The 22,751-nt window shown below is 41.9% G+C and overlaps 2 protein-coding genes across 3 annotated transcripts in view; one reads left to right on the top strand and one right to left on the bottom strand.

Annotated features, from left to right (window-relative positions):
- ext1b (exostosin glycosyltransferase 1b) overlaps window positions 1-12,195 on the top strand; it is a 112,264-nt gene extending 100,069 nt beyond the window's left edge. The window contains exon 11 of the mRNA XM_036952640.1: window positions 7,935-12,195. Within this exon, the coding sequence (XP_036808535.1) occupies window positions 7,935-8,120 (186 nt within the window). The 3' untranslated portion in view covers window positions 8,121-12,195. The remainder of the gene's footprint in view (window positions 1-7,934) is intronic.
- Window positions 12,196-14,479: 2,284 nt separating this feature from the next.
- med30 (mediator complex subunit 30) overlaps window positions 14,480-22,751 on the bottom strand; it is a 28,935-nt gene continuing 20,663 nt past the window's right edge. For both annotated transcript variants that reach the window (XM_021571813.2, XM_021571814.2), the window contains one exon: window positions 14,480-15,585. In XM_021571813.2, coding sequence (XP_021427488.1) covers window positions 15,490-15,585 — 96 coding nt within the window. In that variant the 3' untranslated portion in view covers window positions 14,480-15,489. The remainder of the gene's footprint in view (window positions 15,586-22,751) is intronic.

Here is a 22,751-nt window from a genome sequence, read left to right as displayed (position 1 = left end):
GTTTGCTGTTTAATTTATGTTTGTGACCAGTTTATAATAGCAATACGACATCTCAAGGGCTTGTGGTATATGGCCAATATAACATGGCTAAGGGCTGCATCCGGGCACTCCGCTTCTCGTTGTGAGTAAGAACAATAATATACCCTCAGCCATGGTATATTTAAGCAATAAGGCCCAATATACATGGCTAAGGACTGTTCTTAGGCACGACACAACACACAGTGCTTGGATACAGCCCTTAGCCGTGGTATATTGGCCATATACCACACCCCTTGTGTGTTATTCTTATTATAGACTGGTTACCAACAAAATTTGATGTAATTAAATGTTTTTGTCATATGGTCTAATATACCACGGCTTTCAACATTCATGGCTCAGAAAACTTGCTTGCATCGTGCCTAAAAACAGCCCTTAGCAGTGGTATATTGGCCATATACCACACCCCCTCATGCTTTATTGCTTAATTATAAAATGGATGGTTCGAGCCCAGAATGGTATGTCAGACCATATACCACGAGTATGAGGCATTTTCTTTTTACTGCTCTAATTACATTGGTAACCAGTTTATAACAGCAATAAGGCACCTCAGGGGTTTGTTGTATATGACCAATATACCACGGCTAAGGGCTGTATCCAGACACTCCACTGTGTGGTATACTGGCCATTTACCACATTTACCCCTCGGGCCTTATTGCTCAGTTATAGCATGACATTGTTGAATGCTAATTTCTGATTGGCTTCAAAGGTAGTCTAGAGCGTGCATTATTTAAGTGATAATGCCCTCGAAGCCGGTGTTTGGCGGATATATTGGCACGTGTCACTTTTATACAACAGGTTACCAACATATTCAAATAATGATTGACATATTTTCATAAAAAAATGTGATGAATTTATTCATACTAAACTCAGCAACAACAAAAAACGTCCTCTCACTATCTAGAATTGATTAAATAAATAATAAGGCTGAAAATGGGTGACTGAAAGAACTTGCAATGTTTATTTTCAGAAAAGCAGGTGTGATGTTCGGATGTACTGATCCTGTGCAGGTGTTACACGTGGTCTGCCACTGCAAGGACGATCAGCTATCTGTCCTGTCTCCCTGTAGCTCTGTCTTAGGCGTCTCACATTACAGACATTGCAATTTATTGCCCTGGCCAGATCTGCAGTCCTCATGCCTCCTTCCAGCATGACTAAGGCACGTTCACACAGATGAGCAGGCATCTTTCATTTGGTGTTTTTCAGTCAGTAGAAAGGCCTTTTTAGTGTCCTAAGTTTTCATAACTGTGACCTTAATTGCCTGCTGTTAGTGTCTTAACGACCGTTCCACAGGTGCATGTTCATTAATTGTTTATGGTTAATTGAACAAGCATGGGAAACAGTGTTTAGAGCTTTTACAATGAAGATCTGTGAAGTTATTTAGATTTTTTACGAATTATCTTTGAAAGACAGGGTACTAAAAAAGGGACGTTTCTTTTTTTGCTGAGTTTATTTCATCCTTCCACAAGATATAGTCCCGACACAAATCTAGAGTTGCTTCCCAAGCCGGCTGGTCGTTCGTTCTATCGGTTCGTTTGCCCGAGAACCAATAATTTATTTGTATATAGCCATAAAAATGATGCCAGCTGATTCATGATTTTGAATGGCTGAGAATTTCTGCCTGTCTGTGTCGTCCCGACTCCCGACACGTTCATTGCTATGGGACCGCTTGGAGATCGAATTTGAATATTGAAACAATGTTGAAAATGTCAGAGGCAGACCGCAAGCTTTATACAAATCTCCGCTATTGAAAACTAAATGTTAGTCGAAAAGAAATGTAAGATAATGTCTAGTGGAGATCAAGTTTATAAATTGCCTGGCTGGGGTGATGGAACAGTCAGATGGAACAGAGTAAATAGGCATTTTAACGTCATAGATTTAACAGGTGGTAACAGAACAATGCAAACTGGCTCTAATCAGAATGGAAAGAGGAGCGGGAGGCCCTGGTGCACAACCAAGCAAGAGGACAAGTACATTAGTGTCTAGTTTGAGAAACAGACGCCTCTAGTCCTGAACTGGCAGCTTCATTAAATAGTACCCGCAAAACGCCAGTCTCAACGTGAAGAGAACAGTGATGCTGGCTTTCTAGGCAAAGAGTTGCAAAGAAAAAGCCATATCTCAGACTGGCCAATGCAAAGAAATTAGGATGGGCAAAATAACAGGCACTGGACAGAGGAACTCTGCCTAGATGGCCAGCATCCCGGAGTCGCCTCTTCACTGTTGACGTTGGTGTTTTGCGGGTACTATGAACTATGGACTTGAGGCATCTATTTCTCAAACTAGACACTAACGTACTTGTCCTCTTGCTCAGTTGTGCACTGGGGCCTCCCTCTTTAATTTCTGGTTAGAACCAGTTTGCGCTGTTCTGTGAAGGGAGTAGTACACAGCGTTGTACGAGATCTTCAGTTTGTTGGCAATTTCTCATGTTGAATATCCTCAGAACAAGAATAGACTGATGAGTTTCAGAAGAAAGGTCTTTTTTTTCTGGCCATTTTGAGCCTGTCATCGAACCCACAAATGCTGATGCTCCAGATACTCAACTAGTCTAAAGAAGGCCAGTTTTATTGCTTCTTTAATCAGAACAACAGTTTTCAGCTGTGCTAACATAATTGCAAATGGGTTTTCTAATGATCAATTAGCCTTTTAAAATGAGAAACTTGGATTAGCTAACATAACTTGCCATTGGAACACAGGAGTGACGGTTGCTGATAATGGGCCTCTGTACGCCTATGTAGACATTCCATTTAAAAAATCTGCCATTTCCAGCTACAATAGTCATTTAAAACATTAACAATGCCTACACTGTATTTCTGATCAATTTGATATTATTTTAATGGACAATTTTTTTTGCTTTTCTTTAAAAAACAAGGAAATTTCTAGGTGACCACAAACTTTTAAGCGGTAGTGTGTATATATATATTTTCCCCTAACCCTAATTGGAGTAAACTAATGGACAACAACACTTAGGCTACTACTTCTAGCTTATACATACTATATACATTTTACGGACACAGTATAGTTTACAATAGTTGTCTTTTGTTTTTAGTCCCATCCTTCAGCTCCATTCAACCCCTCCCATCTACCTCTTAACACCATCCATATTGGATTTCTATTTGCCATATATTTTTCAACTGTGCTGTGATGTTTCACAAAAGTTCTGAACCATTCTATTCTCATAGATTCTACATATTGTAAAAAAAAATTTAAAAAATGTTTTTGCAAAGAGTGTTATACTATTGATCGATTGACTATGACTTTTTAAATCACCCAGCAGTGCTATTTGAAAACACACCTACACATTAACAAATAGAAACAGTACACCCTGCATATAATTCACATCATAGGCCTAATAGTACTGTTGAGCTCTTTACTTGCACACAATATAGCTGGGTCAACCCGTTCTGTCCCTAGGGATCCACGGCCCTGTAGCGCTCCAACCCAACACACCCCACTCAGCTTTAGGATCTTAGTGAAACATTCATTCACTAGGCCAAGGCGACAACAGGACTGTGCAGCCCAGCAGCTAGGGATTGCCTAAGTCTCCCCTGAAGTAGGCATGTTTTCAGTACAGACTCCCTTTTGTCGTGAAATATTCCATATAAGGCATCCAGACCTTATGAAAGTTGCACAGTATACCCTTAATCTTAAAACACATCTAGTGATACTGTGCATAACTTTTCATTTCTTCCATACATTGTGGGAGGATAACCAACCGTCCAAATAATGGCAATGAATTTATTAGCCATTATAAATGCTTGGTTACACAAGTTTCTTCTGATAAGTCTCCAGTATCAACATTTCCTAGCAAACAAAAACAGGGAGAAGGAGAATCTGAAGACATGCTTAGATAAAAGAACATACTCTTTGCTAGAATTCAGACAGCCTTCACAAGACCCCAACATATGCAAATAGGGGCGGCAGCGTAGCCTAGTGGTTAGAGCATTGGACTAGTAACTGAAAGGTTGCAAGTTCGAATCCTTGAGCTGACAAGGTACAAATCTGTCGTTCTGCCCCTGAACAAGGCATTTAACCCACTGCAGTCATTGAAAATAAGAATTTGTTCTTAAACCGACTTGCCTAGTTAAATAAAGGTCAAATATATATATATTTTTTTTTAAATAAACACCTGTGCATGATATTCCATTTCACTGGCATGTAGTATGTTCTACGAATGGTCTGTGATTATATGAACATGACTGGGCATTCTAACATATCATTCATCATCATCGTCTCCCAGGCCTTCCTCACATTTATGTTTTGTGTCATCGGGAAAAGCCCTTTGATACAGTTTGGAAATCAACTTTTGAGGTTTGTCAGACTGCCTTAAAATAGCATCCATTGTTTGCTGGACAGAGATGATAAAGTGTTGTGTCTTCAAAAATTCACCTCGCCTCTGTCACAGACTAGTCTTCCCTGGCTGCCTGATTCTGCTGAGACCCCTGTCACCATCTGATCCTCCTAAAAATGAGGCACGGCAAAGAATTACCTCCATGTACATGTTTACATTATATTGTCCAAGAATAGAATCAACGGTTCAATAATTGAAATAACCATGATTCCCAGATCCCAGACTGTAGCTTTAAACTTAAAACTGTTGCCCTGTAGCTGCTGTAGGTCAATTCAAGATAGAACTTTGTATCATTCACTAAATATACTGCAAAATTCCCCTGAGCTCCGTAGACTGGTCCTCCGTGGCTGTCTGACCCTGCTGGGACCCCTGTCACCATCTGATCCAGCTAATAAGCACTTGAGAGCAACATTCCCACGGGATGCCTGCGGGACCTGCGGGTCCCAACAGAGATCATTGTGATGCGGTTGGCATTTTTCATGCTGCTGGCAGTCAGACAGATGACTTTGGGATGAAAATATTTTTGTTGTCCCACAGATTATTTGGAAACAGCCCTCTTTCTGCTTTGTACGCGTTAGCCTACCTATTGTATTAGAAGCACTTTTTTTGTGTGCATTATTCACACTCAGAATTCGCTGCCTCAACTTCAGTAGCCTACCTCTCCTAGTTGGGCGTGAGAGTTCTAGTGTGCCTAGTACAGTATGTGTGGTCTCATTGAAATAGAGTAGGCTGCCCACATGGGCAGAGAATCACATGGCAGTTAACTTGAATATGAAATGAACTTCAATCTGATTAGACTGTAGTGTAGTGTCTGTAAATAAATATTGATAATGAAAAGAAGTGGAGGGCGCTCAACCAACGTGAGTCGAAGTGTAATTTAAAAAAATGGTCATCATAATTTGAAAAGGGAAAAAGCACAGCACGCACATAGGTTAGACTATGTGCCAGCGTTGCCTTTATTTTTTTATTTTTTTAATCAACAAGTTATCATTTATTTGTCTCTGCCTGCAAATCAGTGTCAGTCATCATTCTTGCTGCCTCCAGTTCAGTAGCCATACCTGCGAGGTCAGGTGCGCCTGTGGTCTCGATTAAATAGAGCCGTCTATGTATACATGGTCGGAGAAACACGGGACAGTTATCTTTCCATGGAAATGGGCTTCCTAAATAGACCTATGATTAGGCTATACTTTACTACATTGCGTAGAAATATGGATAAATATTGATCACCCATATTTCTCTGTCTTCCCACTCCTTTAAAGGTAGGCTATACAAATAGCTCAAGAGAAAGTGCAAAAGTCTCTCTTCAAACTACATCGAGCATATTGGCTGATATAGCCCAGTAATACAATGGAAGGGCCATGTGAGAATCTCTGGTCATTTAACCTATTTCTTAAATTATTTGTATTCATTTTTATATTGCCTATGGGGTGCCAAATTGCTGTGACCATGGCTGGCAAGTGAGCTGCCATGCCTAAAATACGCCTAAAGTAACATTGTGGTTGGGTTTGGGACCAGTTCTTGCGGTAAGTTAGCGGGTGGGAATCAGACAGAAAGCCGCACAGACCTCCACTGTGCACCATGACAGTGAAACCTGTAACGTTAAAGTTGTTTATGACTGTGTCAGTGTGAAAAGTAGGGACTTTTGCTCGGGAAACTGATAGATCAATAGCGTTACATTGACATACTGACTAATACAACTCCCATTGCACTGAAACAACTTCAGAATATCAATCTTCTATTGTTTGGCCGATGGTTTCATCGTTTGATAGCTACTGTAAGCCAACTTTTGGCCAGCTCTCTCTAACGGTACATCAACTGGCAAAAACTTGCCAATTTAATTTACTTCTGAAACGTGACACAACAAAGGCTACAAAACATGTTCATACAAACAACTGCTAGATAGCGATATGAGGGGGCTATTATTACTATCTGACAGATAACTAGGGGCTCAGAGCTGACCTGGCTGTGGTAGCTAACGTTACTCACTAGCGTAGCGTATTCATTCACCTCACTTGAGAGGGGATGAAACATTAGCTAACGTTACTCACTAGCGTAGCTTATTCATTCACCTCACTTGAGAGGGGATGAAACATTAGCTAACGTTACATGTCGGTTACAATACTAGCTTTTTTTAAATGTTAAACAGCAGTTACCTTGCCGGCTACATCACGCAACTAAAGAGTAGCCAGTTTCTATTCCTGTTAGAACTCGGTGGTGTAGCTGGAAAGGTAACTGCTGAACTCTAATCAACTCTCCCGTGCAGGTCCAACCAGCCTTCCAGAGGCTTTGCCTTCACACAGCCTTGTCAGCCCGCTCTGTGGTGTCGGTGGGGGTCCTAAATCCAGTCCGTCTAAATACGCCAAACAGCCTAGCCTAACGCTCGGGAGGCGTCTGCGTGGTCCTAAAGCACACTGCTGCCTCGTTTTGTGTCACATTCCAATAATAAAACTGAGAGGGACAAAAATGCCATTTCAGAATGTGGGTTCCGCCCTTCCCCAGTGAAAGTTGTGCCCCTGATTCGCAGAATAATTAGATGGCTATGAAGTTCATTCTTACATGTTTGAGCTGCTTTTGAAAGCAAAGATCGAATTGGAAACTTTATTGGCGTTGTTGAATTCATTTTTCATTATAGCAAGCTAGGACTGATGGTTTGGTTAGGAAAAGTTCAAGGGTTCAACTCCACCACTCTTCAACACTCATTTTCATCATCTCCAGCACAATACCAGTGTCAGCATATACGTTTTGTAGAAAAAAATATATCAAGTTAAAAGTTGAAACATTATAAACACCTAGATTTGCGGTGCCTTGGGGTCCAAGAAAATGCCTTGGGCCTTGGGCTCGAAAGTCACTGCCGGTTTTGAAAATCACTTTAAAACCAGAGTAGGCTGTAGTTAGTATGGTTGTGAGAGTTTTTGTAGGACATTAGCCTAAATGTTACTAAAATATTATCAATTAGCGCACTAGCAGCCATCATATTTACAGTTAGTAATCTAGCTAAGTGTTTTGAGTTCCCACTCTCCTCATGTGGTGAATAATATAGCCTAAAGGTCAATAAGATGTCGGCAAATTCTCTGATCAGCCCAAAAAATAAATCGAATCATTCTGGATCCTATTTTGGCAGGTTGCATATCAATCATGGATTTCCTGGATATGTTGGATAAAATAGTTTACATTTTTAGTCATAGGCTACAATCTCAGTTGTCTTACTTGGCACAGAAAAATAATTGTCTAGAGCCCTGCCGCTAATGTAAAGTAACTGTCCATAAAAAAAGAAGGATATAGAAATAGTTACATTCATGGCCAATATTACCTTTTGTCCATATTGCCCAGCTCTCGCACCATCCCAAAGATGTATTTATCGCTGATTTATCATTAAAACAAAAAAAAAAATGGGTCAGTTTATCACTATGGATTTTTGGTCATATCGCCCAGCACTAGACCCCACCCAGCATTTTGAGAAACCCTGATATGATTTAGTGTCATGACGTGCTGCTATGATCAAACAATAACTTATCTTTCCTTTGTCTTTCTCCCTCCTCCCGCCATGCAGTCGTCGCGGGCGTCACGCTGGGCTGACCCGGACCACTTCGCCCAGCGGCAGACGTGCATGAACAAGTTCGCCAGCTGGTTTGGCGGCATGCCCCTGGTCCACTCCCAAATGAGGCTGGACCCGGTGCTGTTCAAGGACCAGGTCTCCATCCTGCGCAAAAAATACAGGGACATCGAGAGGCTCTGACAGGACGTGCGCCCCCTGCTGGAGAGGCCGGGGGAGGCGTTAGCGGTAGTAACAGACAGACTCGCTGGAGAGCAGCCGTAGGAGGACCACGACAGTGGCAGTAGGACAGTCAGCCAACCTGGAGCCTGATCCTAGGGGGCGCTACAGCTCTGTCTTCCACTCAGCACATTGCCAATGACCACAGGACTTGACAAGTGAAACAAGGGAAATTGCGGTCTCTGGAGAACTACGCGCATACACACACACAAAGGATATACAGATCTATAGTATGTTCACATAAACACACAAACTACTGACAATGAGACTCTTAGATATAATATTTTTTTTGTATGAATGATGACAGACTTTCCTGTGACTCATGTGCAGGATGGTAGAGGAAGGGAGGTGTCCAACATGACAACCCAACCACAGATCATATCCGCCACGGACTGGTAACCTAGACTCAATGCAACCCTTCCTAACCTCACCTTGACCCCTTCATGACCTCCCTATGTCTGCATCAGAACCCCTGACACATTCACCACCAGCCCCTTCTCTGGACCCTGGGAAAACCCTATAACTATTTCTTTCCTTATTTTTCGATCCATACTTCCCTCCCATGTGTTCGCTGGGGTTTGAAGCGTTGGGGGCGTCTTATCTTCCTAAGAACTGTTCCGTGATTTAATCAAATTCAGCATTTGGCGGTCAAGGTCAAGAAAGTAGAGTTTTGTTATCCTTTTACTGGAAGGACAGATTAAAAGCAGCCATTTTGAAACGGTGCCACTCGTATTGCCATGCGGCAGTCACAAAACCCACAGAAACATGAACTCTATGCTCATTCCTTGAATTTCTGATAGCTTGATTTCTATTTCTGTCAGATTTATCGCAATGATAAGCCTTTTTTTCCTTCAAAACTCTCAAAAGCAGTGTTACTTTTCTTCTCGTGTGTTTATTTTCTCCTCAAAAGTTCAGCTCCAGTGTGTGTACAGAGGCTAAAAGTAAGCTCATCCAACCATAAGCCCAAACAGAGTACTTTCCCTCTGTCGGAATGAGCAAAATGAACATTTCTAGATGAAATGGAGCAGAACACTGCCTTCTAAACCAAACCCTTTTCACCCATTTATTTCCCCTTTATTGCTTACGAGCACTACCGTGGCAGAAGGAGTGTATGCTAAATTTAGAACCTAACCAGTTCTTTAGTTGCCTGCGTCATTTCCACAGTAGTGTTAAGAGATTTTGGAGATGTGAATGTGAAACATGTCTGTTGTGCCATGTCCCCGAATTTCACATTAGTGCTGCCTTTTTAAACTGCTTATTGCACATATTTCCCATAAATCGATATCAAAAGCAGTAGAAGATACGATATAGTTGAAATGCCCTCTGTAATATTTGTTATTCTTCCTAGATTCACCACATCATAATGATGCTGGTTGAAATATAAGCCCCAAAGCCATTCGATAGACATAGCCGTCTCCTACACCATTCGTCAGGGGACATATGTTTTGTGTTCAATTAGAGAAAGCCATTTCATTTGAAGTGTTGGGTTTCCCTGGGGAGCAGCCCTTGATGAAACCTTCTGTCTCTATATTTCCAATCATGTCTGACTCTGCTCTGGATGCAGTGACCCACAACCTTGACCCTTTGGCTCCAGGTGTACAGAGAAAAGACAACCAGCTCCCCCTCACCTAGCCTTGTCGTTGTAATGTTTTTCACCACAGTCTTTGTTCATCATTTCTGTTGCGCCAAGTCTTCCTGTGATGCTGTTGTACTCACAATACTAACTCATCCCAGCTCAACTACATTTGTCCTAACCATTTTTTTTTGCCAGTCATTGGTAACAGGTGTATTGTGGTCTAATAGGGGGGAAAAAACCTGTATATTTTATTGAGCGATTTCAAGGAAATGGCTTCAAGAAATGTGGAAGTTCATGGCTGTAGAGTGATATCCTATTGTGAAGAGGCTTTTGCCTGTGTGCCACGCCAGAGCCCTGCCAGTCCACTTGAACAGGTACTTGAATGTCTGAAGACTTGAAGTAGCGTAGTGTGCTTTAGTGACCTTTTTATTGTGAAGGTGACTGAACTTAAAGGGCCTGTTTCCCAGACACAGATTAAACCTAGTCCTGGGCACAAAAAACAAACATTTTCTCAATGATGTTCCATTGAAAGTAATGTTAGTTCAGGACTATGCTGGATCTGGCTCAGGGAAACCGGACAATAGTGTGTCAGCTGTGAGCCAAAGCTCAACTATACATTTTCTTCAACCCTTCGTTGTATCTCCATCATTTCTTATTGAGGTCGTTATAGACTCATTCACATTTGATTTCGTTTTCATATCGGGATACAATCAATGAAGGTCAGTGTCCACTAGGTTTATACATGGCCAATGAGTTGATATTGTCATCGGTGGGCCTGGGCTATCTACTCTTGCCGTTCTCACAATGTCATATATGATATTATCATCATCAACATGTAATACTACAGTACAGATTAGATTTAGTAGCTGGTATATTGTCAGCATATAGTTTTTTCACTACATTTTTGCATATGTTTGTATTTTCTTTCAGGAAATGTACTCTGGGAGAAGGAGTTTGGAATGAACTTGTATGATTTGATATTGGCCAAGAGAGATTTACGTTGTATTTGGTGCTGACTTGGATCTCTTGGCACTAGACATGCATCTCAATGATTATGAAAAGCGTTGGTCCCCGTTTTGAAGTTCAGTAAGCCATCTTTGTTTGAATTCATGTCAAGCCTTCTTAGGATTGTCTGAACTTGTTATCATCTCAAAAGAGAAAGTCCCCAGCCTTGCACATTGACTTCATAGGTGAAACCAGAGACATTTCAGAAGATCTTAACTCATTTCTGTACATAAACATGTATATTTATTTTCATATGTGAACAAAAGCAGACAGTGTATAGTATGAAATAGACAGGGGGAAATAAACAGGATTTCTTGGCTGAGGGAACAGTTGATGAGCAAAAAGATTCTGATTTTGTAAGTTGTACATTTCTTTTTTCCCACATTGTTGTCAATATATATTTTTTCATTTCCACTGAATAAAAACATCCCTATGTAGAGCAATTGCAACCATTATAGAAATAAAGTTTCCATGTAATTTAATTCAGAATCACCAAGGAGATGAGATGATACCAATCATCTAGAATTAGATTTGCTGTGAGCATTTAGATTCTGTGAACTGTATTGCAATATGCAGCTGGGTCTCATGTCTGATCAAGGATTTTATTTTGTTGCTGTAATATGTGTCTTCTCAGATTCACTGTAATGTGTGTCACTGTCCACGTCTGCATACTCATTGATGCTTCTGGGGAAACTGGCAACTCTCTGACCATATTTGGTACAAATATAGTCTACTCAAAATGGTAATGTTGAATGAAATAGACCTTGTAATACAACACTAGATTGTCTAAGTTAAACCAATCCTTCCATTAATACCATAAGATACCAGCCATTCTAATGGTTTAGCAATGCATGGCCTCTATCAGTGTGGTTGGTTGGATGTGCAGGATGGTTACTGTCCTTGATTGTGCCTTTAAAAAAAAAAATGTTGGTTTGTGAGCTCATGATAACACACACACTGCCATTTTGACCATTAGTCAGAAGAGGAGCACCATATAAGGGTCTCGTTAATCTCGACATACACTGGAGTTTCATCACCACTTTGTTTCATCCACGACACCTCTGTTGGATACCAAACTGTGTTGACGACCAACAACGCGCCTGCATGACCACTTTTTCTATGGAATTATTTATCAGTACTTAACTGTATCACAAACAGACAAGCTATTTTTAATGACTTAATTTCCAGCTGTCCTGATGCCTTCCTCCCTCCTACCTTGTAATTAACAAATTAATTTTATAGGGGTAATAAATGAAATAGAAAAATGAAGATTTTGTAAGAATGATTTATATAAAAAAAAAATACATTTGATCATAGATGCGTGAGTGTGTCTTCATTTGCTTTGATGTGAGGTGTATCCTGCTGTTTAACATAAGCATAGTAATGTCGGCAAATTATTTGTTTTGAATGGTGCAGAAACAAGGAGGCCCATTATTACAATAAACACACAAATCAATATACTGTACTTTCAACCGAATGAGAATGTATTCCTTGTGTACCATACAATGATAGTCCTTCACCATTGTCCTCAACCATAACCAGGTTGGAATTATACCATTGAAGAGAAATTATGATCCACTATCCAGCGATTGATTTTTACTTTGTGGAAGAGCATCTTTGTTTTTCTCGCTATGTGCACATCCCAAATGGCACCATATTCCCTACATAATGCACTGTTTTTGACCGGAGACCCATAGGCTCTGGTCAAAAGTAGTGCACTATATCGGGAACAGGGTGCCATTTGGGATGCATCCTATGTCCTCTACCATCTCCCTGTGGACAATAACCTCATAACACGACTTGGATAGGACCCAAACCAGCTTCTAAATTATTTATCGGAATCGTATCTGAAGCTGATATTGATATAAATACCCGAGACCTGATAGCCCGCGGCATGCCCTTTCTCTGTTGTCGGCTCCAGTCTCCTCTTTTCCGCCCAGGGCCGTCCCTAGCCTTATGGGCAAAACAAAACAACCTTGCTGGCAACTTTTTAGTGCTGCCCTCTTGGCGGTGGAGAGAAAATGTGCAGTTTTGCCATGGGTTTGATAGAAAAGTTTGCCGTTTTACAAGCCAATTTCCTGCAATTCTATACATTTTGCCGTGACTTATGCCATCTGCCTGACTAACAAAATCAATGAAGGCCTCCTGGAGGTCAAGGCTCCTGGGCACGTTCCCTGCTTACCTAGTTGGTAATTTGGCCATAATGTTTAGATTGCTAGGCAAGTTAGTCTAGACAGCCATCTAAAAAATGTGACGGGTTTATTGTGACTTTAAGAAGACTACCTGGGCTACCTATCCCACATTCCTGATGAGTTTTTGTCATGCTTTTTACGGTTTCTATTCCCTGTAACATTCTTATTAAAGTACTATTTTAATTGCTTATAACCCCTGTCTCATATTGATGCACTACCACACTTACGTGATGTGACAAGCCCTTCCACCGATGGTCCGTGCTATCCGGGATCCACAGGGGGTCTGCCTTAAGATGGCCATCATGGTAAAGACTACAAGGCTCAGAACCGCCTGCTCTTCAGGGTACCTGTTCTAATTACGGTTTAAATAGGCAGCACCTGGCCTGCACTGAGAGCTCTCCGACACGGAGTTTGTCATTACTGTTAATAATTAAAAGCCTTTATTTTGCCTGAAACCTGCCTCCTGAACCTTTGAATTGTGATCTCCTTGCCTATTCATGGTTTATTTGTGTGGTCAACCTTTGGCTATGCCCTTGCATTTATGCGTCTCTTATAGGAATCAAAGCCACATCCCTGATGTAGCAGGCACCATGCACTAGCACACAGGGTTATTCATTTCTTTGGCTCATCAAATCTCCTTGATTATACGTTTTATATTTTGGATTTGGTACGTTTGCGATATTAACTTGAACAACAATATTTTGGGAACGGGTCGGCGTGAATCTCATTATATTTCCTTGAATATCTGCAGTTCCTGCCCTTGTATATTCTCCTCTAGTGCATTTTGAGGAGGCAAGGAAATAGGAATCGGCGAGCAACAAATGAGATTCACCCATCAAATTGAAATCCCAATCGAAAACATTAGAGAATATTCTCCAACCAGTTGAAACACCCTTTGGGTGTTGAGGGTGAGAATTCCCTACTAGGGAAAGGCAACAATAAATCTTTGAGAAAAGGCCATTTGATTGGAAAGATTCAAACCTATGACCTTCTGGTCCCTACCCCATTGCCCAATCCACTGCTCTGGTATTTTCACGTATTTAAGTGTCTGACTGAATCGCTTTAAGTCAATAGATTAGAAATATCATTAGTTAAGAACTTTAGGTACGGTTGGAAAACAAAAGTCGCAATCAGTATTTGAAATGGCAACAGGATTTTCCCCCTGAAAACTCCACCCCCTGACCTTTCATCCAACCAGTCAAGTTAGTTCTGCCCTTGAGGCGGAGCTTCACCTATTCCATCTAGCCACAACCATCGAAACCATCAGCTTTGTAAACAAACCATCTGTCCCGTCAAATCATCAGTATCATAACACTGGCATTCAATCCAAGGGTCAGGGGCCCCTAGCAACCGCGGGGCCCTAATCAGCTGCTTATGTCTCTTATTGGCTGGGCTGTCACTGTTTCTGCCTGTAATAAAAACAAGTGTTTCAAGCCTGGGGACAATCCAAAAAGACCACAAAGACCACGGACGTCCCTACTTGGATCTGGCTGTTCTCGTGAGCAGTGAGCCCCACAGATATGAAAATAGAACAGAAAGAAACAGTGGTCTAAATCACAGCAGGATTTATAGTGCCATAGAATTCCTAAAGTTAATCAGACATTGTGATAATCATAAAGTCCAGAAGATACTGCGTTGACACGTAAACATCAAGCAGCCAACCACACATGAAAAGCAGAAGCACAAAACTCTTTCGTTTCACTACACTGTACCATGTTCATGGTGCAAAAGAGAACAGATCTATGTGTGTGTGTGTGTGGGGGGGGGGGGGGGGGGGGGGGGGGGGGTGAGGGGGGGGGACTGGAGACCTCAATCTAGCTAGCAGTGATTTCATTTAAAACCTTTTTTCAGCAATGTGCCTTATGATTTGTTTTATGGTATTTTTGCACAGATCTGTGCTCTTCTTCACCACAAACATGTCATCATGTATATCATTTGAGTTAAAATGGTTTAGGAATGTATAAACACATCTTGAAGGAAATCGAACTTCAAAACCACTCTAAATGGGTAAATGTAGTATTTGTCAAATATCTTAGGATATTAAATAAACTATAACTCTTAAAGTCCTCTTAATAACCATGTTGTAAGCGACAACTACACTCATCGGACAGTTTATTATGTACAATGAATGTACCGCCATTCAATCAGCAGCAACTGCATGATGCCATCGCGTCAGCATGTACTAAAATCCCTGTGGAACGTTTCCAGACAACTTGTAGAATACGCCAAAGAATTCAGGTTGTTCTGGAGGCAAAGGAGGGTCCGACCTGTTACTAAATGGGTGTACCTAATAAACTGTACGGTGAGTGTATATCAGCATTTCTCCATCGCAAAACTTCTCTTTGTTCTTCTTTGCTTTCTTCACCCTCTTTTTCTGGGACTGAGGGTTGTATATTGCAAAAGCCTGCATTTCTAAAGTGCAGCGTCAGCATCAGCCTCAGAGGGACCCTGTCAGATATCCAGTTAACAACCATGTCTTCCAGTCTGTGGTGTGTGTGTGTATGTATGTATGCGCGCCTGCGCCTGTGTGTCTCTCTCTCTGTGTCGCCGTGTTTGCCGTTCAACTCCTAACAGCCAGCATGGAGTTTATCTCCCAGATGAGGTTTCTGAGCTGGTCCATTATCTGCTTCAGTTGTTGGTTCTTCTGTTTGAGCTTCTGTAATAAAGCACATGAAATCACATTGTCAGAGCCCATCAAACAAGCCGTAGACATACAAGTATTTAAACAGTGGTGGTTGGTTGATAAGATGCCTTTGAAAAGCTTTGAAAGGGGCATTAGGTTCAAGAGCCTCAACTGAAAGAACACAGTAGTTTTTCCATGTGAGGATTTTCCTTTTGTTTTTGAACAAGCAGAGCTGATTGGCTGACATTATCAATCCCTGCAGTAGTTTAATCTCTAAACACACACACATCTGGACAGAATCGGCCACTCACAGCCAGTTTGCCTGCAGATTACCTTTGAACACACAAGTCCAAACTCAAAGTCAACAGCTGCAGTTTACTCAAGTGCCTTATTGCTGAGGTTTATGCACAAACAAATAATGGCAGAGCCTAAGCTGCTCCAAAAGCACACCTGCTAACAGTGTCCTTATAGGACTTCAGTCAGGCCCAGGCCTAGCACCAGTGTTGGAGAAGTCTAGCTAGGTATGCCTTAAGATAGTGGTCTGACTAGCTAGCTGAATATAGCATGTAGAGGGAGAGGGAGAGACAGACACTCATGAGGCTACTGTATCTGCAGTGCAGAGAAAATGTATTAAAGATTAAATCCATCTTGCTCTCTCACTAATGCTCCTTTAGCCGTGACTAATTACCAGCCATTTTTGCGAGCGCAGATAACACCTTCAGCAATCGATTTCACACAGCCCCTCTTAATGTAAACTATTTAGCTGATTGTCCTTGAAGATATTCCGGATTGGAACATTTGGAACAGTTCCATTGTGTGTCTAGGGGGTTCTTCTCTCTCTTTTGCCACCAGGGTTTCATTTTGAGTCACCGGTAGGGAGGAGCGTGTACTGTACTATACAGGATGCACCTCATGAACCCCACCAGCGACTCTTTAAATAAAGACTTCCTTTATCTTTCTATTCATGAGCTGAGAGATCTATCAGCCAATCTTTGGAATTTCAGTTCAGCCTCTGATATACTGTTGAGTCATACATAAGTACTGTTGCACACAATGAAATGTCACAAACGTGCAGTGATCCCTCTATATACTCTACATATATGGATTTTTTTCTGAGATAACAAATACCAACAAACAAATCTGAAATCCTTATTTAAAAAAAAAAACTAAGTTGAATGAATTAACTGCTACTCCAACATTCAAATCCAATCGTATTGGTCACACACACATATTTAGCAGATGTTATTGCGGGTGTAGCGAAATGCTTGTGGCGTAACATTTCAATACCGTTGGGAGAGAAACAGAAGAGAAGACAGTGGAATGTGTTTTTAACACTCATATTTCAGAGCTGCAGGTCTATGAACGATCCCACTGCTGATGGAAAGTGATGGCTCTGACAGTTCTGACTGGTCGGCCAAACCTGAGAGAACTGCTTCGCCTTCCGCACCTCTGACAAGCTTAGCCTGCATGCCGCTGAAGGGTCCGACTCCCTCCCTCACTCACTCTTTCTCTTCAGGGATCATGGGGATGCACTCTCTCATTTCCTCGCCTGCCACTCAAGACCGTTTTCGTCCACGTTTGTTCCTTTTGACACGGTCTGACATTGTGTAGGGCATAGCAGGTAGGCTGTTCAACAAATCGTGAAAGTAAACAAAGAATTGGGGTTTGAGCTGCCGTCTGTAGAGGCCTCCCGCAGACAATAAGCAGGTTTGTGGGGGAGAAAATGGCTACCTGAGCATAGACACAGCTTCATACAGTACACTACAGTGGACTGACAGAGGTGTGTGTGTGTGCATCCGTGTGTACGTGCATGCAGGATTCAGTTGGGGGATGAAAGCATTTTCAGGGTGTGAGGTGAACGTGACAAGGTACCAGAGTATTTTAGCTCCACTGATAAATTATTAAACTGTAATAGTGATTTATATACTTGGATGGCTCACAACTTCCTCCAGCTAAATCAAGACAAGACCGAGGTACTTATTGTTGGAGCCAAAGCACAGAGAGAGAATATGGCCGCACATTTTAATTCACAGACAATAAAGATAAAATACCAGGTAAAAAACCTAGGTTTTGTTTTAGATTCGGAACTAAATTTCAAATCACACATTAGGAATGTGACCAAAATAGCTTTTTACCACCTGAGAAACATTGCCAAGGTGCGGCCGTTTCTCTCTCAGGCTGATAGAGACTCATCCATGCTTTTATTACAAGCAACCTTGACTACTGTAATGGTCTACGTTCTGGTTTACCCACGAAAGCCATTGGTCAACAGCAAAGCATACAGAATGCTGCAGCATGGGTACTGACCAAGACCAGACGGAGAGCACGCATTACACAGGATTTAAGGTCTCTGCAATGGCTCCCTGTTAGTTTTAGAATTCATTTTAAGATTATTCTATTGGTTTTTAAATCAATTTACAATTGTGCACCCCAATGCATGTCAGACATGCTTTTAAGTTATGTACCCTCAGGTCCCTCAGGTCCTCTGGCACTGGCCTTTTAACTATCCCAAAGCCTAGGACCAAGAGGCATGGAGAAGCAGCCTTTAGTTATTATGCTCCCAGCCTCTGGAATAGCCTGCTGGAGAACCTGAGGGGTGTCAAAACTGTGGACATATTTAAAAGAGATCTTAAAACAACTTTTTAGCTTAGCTTTTCCTCAGGTTGCTTTTTAGTCATTCAGTTTTTGTCATTCTTTACTTTTTTTTATCTTGTGTTTGTTGTGTAGTAAATATTTCAGCTTTTATTTGTTTTTTTTAAGCACATTGACTTGCATTCCATGTCTGAAATGTGCTGTACAAATAAAGCTTCATTTGATATGGCCAGCCAACCGCTGAGGAGATCCTGCCTTTCTCTCTCAGGTGCTTTCATGGCACACCTGGGCAGGACAGAGGCAGTTTTGCCCAGGCAGATGTTGGAGTGCTCCAGGGCATCGGCAATCCTCATGTCAGCATATCTCCTTTCCTATGTACGTTCTCTTTGTCCTTTCAAATCATCTAAAAGACAGCACTATAGTTTCGGGCCACTTAGTGATAGAAGACGAGCAATTCAATATGATACCAATGACTCATTAATACCCCAGAAGTTTTATCTTGACAGCTTCAGTCATCTTCGCCTTTCTTAGTCTGACTTTAAAGGGTTCCTCTCAAGTCAAATCAGTGTGTTAAAATAGCAAAGATTAGACAAAGTGGTTATGCATATCTGAAGGGCGGTTAGATTTACAGGAGGAGACTTTGAACAGAATAACTTTGTCATTAGTCGCGTCTTTAAAGGAGAACAATTGGAAGTGAGAGAACTTTGATATCTGAGTGGTGATGGTTTATCATACAGAACACCTGAGTGTGAACTGAGTGAACGTTGAGCCGGAAGCGTTGGGGCTGGGCTCTCTCTCTCTCACACACTTTTTCTTCTCTCGCTCTCTCCACTCCCTTCATCTGATTCTCTTCAACCCTCATCTCAAAGTGAGATAAAAAGGAGCCGTCCTCAATAATGGGGCGAGAGACGGAATTTTAGATCAAAACCTCTTATTATTAAAATTCCGTTTCATTCAAATATTTCTCTCTTGGCTGAGTGACGACGTGCTAAGAGCAAACCCTATCACATTTGGAGGGAACATCTCAGCCACCCTCACACTGTAATTTCTATTATTTTCAAACAGCCTGGTATAGTCCCGAAAGTACAAACAGCAGACAGTCTATTATCTTACACAATTGACATTTCGGTGTTAATTTATTATTTTGCCCCATTAGAAACATTCAGGATTTTGATTAATTAGACAAAACTAAAACCAAATAAAACTAATCTTGATATGATATAAATAGACAAGAGATTACTCCTTTTCATCCTTTTTGACATTCCATCAACAATCGTTTCCGGAGCACAGTTGCTTTTTCATTGAGCGGATTTCGACGACAACTGGCGAACGGCTTCACCGTGATTTAAAGTTGCCAGCCAAAGTCGAGAATAGCAAGTCGTGCAAAAAAATGTGCCTTCACTCAGGATTCCGTTCGGCTTATCCGCCCTGTCGCTGCTTTCACTCCGGTGGATCTGGCTGGGAATTACAAGTGTAAGTGAGTGAGGCGAGGGGATTAGGGAGATTGAGAGGAGGAGAGAAAAGGAGAAGAGAAAGAACTCGTATTGCTGCGATAGCACTCTTCTCCATAATCTATCGGTGCCACCTCGCTGTCATTGGCAGCCGAGGAGTCGTCGGTTCTGAAACTTGTCTTCGTGAGAAGAGAATGGTCTGTCCATCATGAAGATAAAGATTTGGAGTGTCATGACTGAGTGGGCCTTGTACATTGTCCAAAATACATTCAAATGCTCTCACATCCCCAAACTCACAATCTTGAGTGCATTTGGGAACTATTCAGACCCCTTGACTTTTTACACATTGTTACATTACAGCCTTATTCTAAAATGTAATAAAATGTTTTTTCCCCCTCATGGATCTACACACAATAACATATAATGACAAAGCAAAAACAAGATTAGACTTTTTTTCTCAAATTTAATAAAAAAATAATAATAATCACATTTACAAAAGTATTCAGACCCTTTACTCAGTACTTTCTTGAAGCACCTTTGACAGCAATTACAGCCTTGAGTATTCTTGGGTAAGACATTACAAGCTTGGCACACCTGTATTTGGAGAGTTTCACCCATTCTTCTCTGCAGATCCTCCCAAGCTCTGTCAGGTTGAATGGGGAGCGTTGCTGCACAGCTATATTCAGGTCTCTCCAGAGATATTCGATCAGGTTCAAGTCTGGGCTCTGGCTGGGCCGCTCGAGGACATTCAGAGACTTGTTCCCGAAGCCACTCCTGCGTTGTCTTGGCTATGTGCTTAGGGTCATTGTCCTGTTGGAAGGTGAACCTTCGCCCCAGTCTGAGGTCCTGCTCTGGAGCAAGGATCTCTCTGTACTCTCTGTACTTTCCCTCGATCCCGACTAGTCATCCAGTCCCTGCCGCTGAAAAACATCCCCAGAGCATGATGCTGTCACCACCATGATTCACCATAGGGATGGTACCAGGTTTCATCCAGACGTGAATCTTGGCATTCAGGCTAAAAGAGTTCAATCTTGGTTTCATCAGACCAGAGAATCTTGTTTCTTTAGGTGCCTTTTGGCAAACTCCAAAGCGGGCTGTCATGTGCATTTTACTGAAGAGTGGCCTCCGTATGGCCACTCCACCATAAAGGCCTGATCGGTGGAGAGCTGCAGAGCTGGGAGAACCTTCCAGAAGGACAACCATCTCCACAGAGGAACTCTGGAGCTCTGTCAGAGTGACCACCGGGTTCTTGGTCACCTAGGCCCTTGTTCCCCGATTACTCAGTATGGCCAGGCGGCCAGCTCAAGAAAGATTCTTGGTGATTCCAAACTTCTTCCATTTAAGAATGATGGAGGCCACTGTGTTCTTGGGGACCTTCAATGCTGCAGACATTTTTTGGTACCCTTCCCCAGATCTGTGCCTCGACACAATCCTGTTTCGGAGCTCTATAGACAATTCTTCATGGCTTGGTTTTTACTCTGGCATGCACTGTCAACTGTTGGACAGGTGTGTGCCTTTCCAAATCATGTTCAATCAATTGAATTTACCACAGGTGGACTCCAATCAAGTTGTAGAAATATCTCAAGGATGATCAATGGAAACAGGATGCACCTGAGCTCAATTTCAAGTCTCATAGCAAAGGGTCTGAATCCTTATGTACATAAGGTATTTGTTTTATTTTTTATACATTTGCAAACATTTCCCCCAAAAAATGTTTGCTTTGTCATTGTGGGGTATTTTGTGTAGATTGATGAGGAACATTTTGTATTTAATCCATTTTAGAATGAGATTGCAATGTAACAAAATGTGGAAAGGGGGAAGGGGTCTGAATACTTCCCGAATGCACTGTATTTGGTGTTCTGTTATGGTGGGCATGCCCTCGTCAAGAGAGGGGTTGGTCAAGAAAAGGCACTCTCTCAATGGCATGCATCATGTAGCATATCTGTATACTATGTTATATGACGAGTGCAGACTATCTAGTGCCACCATAGTGGCTGGTGGATTTTTTTGTAGAAGTCTATTGTTCGGGTTGGTCACCGGGCAAGTTCCCTCCTCAGTAAGCACAGTGCTAACTGAACTGAGGTGATAAGCCAGCACTGCAACCTGCTTGAGGAGCCTTCTGATGCTAAGTGGGCTTTGCAGTTGACAGCGGCCTTTGGGGAGCTCGGCGAAGCAACCTTAATTTGTCTGACATTGCTTTAATAGCCTTAATTGACTTTATAAACTTTATGGCTTTTTTAAAGGGAGAATTTAACTGCCCAACTAGTTGACATGGGCCTCCCAGGAGAACAAAGGCCCAAAGTTTGGTGAGGGAGATAAAGCCTTCCACCGCTCACTGGCAGAAATACAATAGACATGTTGTCATCCTCTGCATACACCCCGCCTTTCAATATGTCCTCAGCACTGAGCTGGAAAGCTTGCAGTGCAGCCAACTGTTGCAGAACAGTTCCCATTGATTCTGCTGCTTTACAAGTAGCAGTGCTGCTGGTGCTTTTTTTCCATCTTCTCCCTGCCCAGCCCTCTTCAGCACTTGACTTGCTGCCAGGTAACGGAGTTGATTGGGCTCTGCTTTGGGATTTTGTTCACAGTGATTATATATAAAGGGGCACAGAGGCTAAACTGCCATTTCACACCCTCTCTTTAAAACCAATGGTTGGGCCAAACAATGAGTATATAAAACATTAAGAACTCTTTCCATGACATAGACTGATCAGGTGAATCCAGGTGAAAGCTATGATCCGTTATTGATGTCACTTGTTAAATCCACTTCAATCAGTGTAGATGAAGGTGAGGAGACAGGTTAAAGAAGGATTTTTAAGCTTTGAGGCAATTGAGACATGGATTGTGTATGTGTGCCATTCAAAGCGTGAATGGGTAATACAAAATATTTAAGTGCCTTTGAACGAGGTGACAGGCACACCGGTTTGTGTCAAGAACTGCAGAACTGCTGAGTTTTTCACGCTCAAATGTTTCCTGCGTGTATCAAGAATGGTCCACCACCCAAAGGACATCCAGTGAACTTGACACAACTGTGGGAAGAATTGGAGTCAACATGATCGCTTTAGACACCTTGTGTCTATCCCCCGAAAAATGTAGGTTGTTCTAAGGGAAAAGGGGGGGGGGGGGGTGCAACTCAATATTAGGAAGGTGTTCAAT

This window comes from Oncorhynchus mykiss, chromosome 18, assembly GCF_013265735.2.
Source record: "Oncorhynchus mykiss isolate Arlee chromosome 18, USDA_OmykA_1.1, whole genome shotgun sequence".
NCBI lineage: Eukaryota > Metazoa > Chordata > Actinopteri > Salmoniformes > Salmonidae > Oncorhynchus > Oncorhynchus mykiss.
The sequence above is the reverse complement of the archived record's forward strand: the minus strand, read 5'-3'. Positions and strand labels throughout refer to the sequence as shown.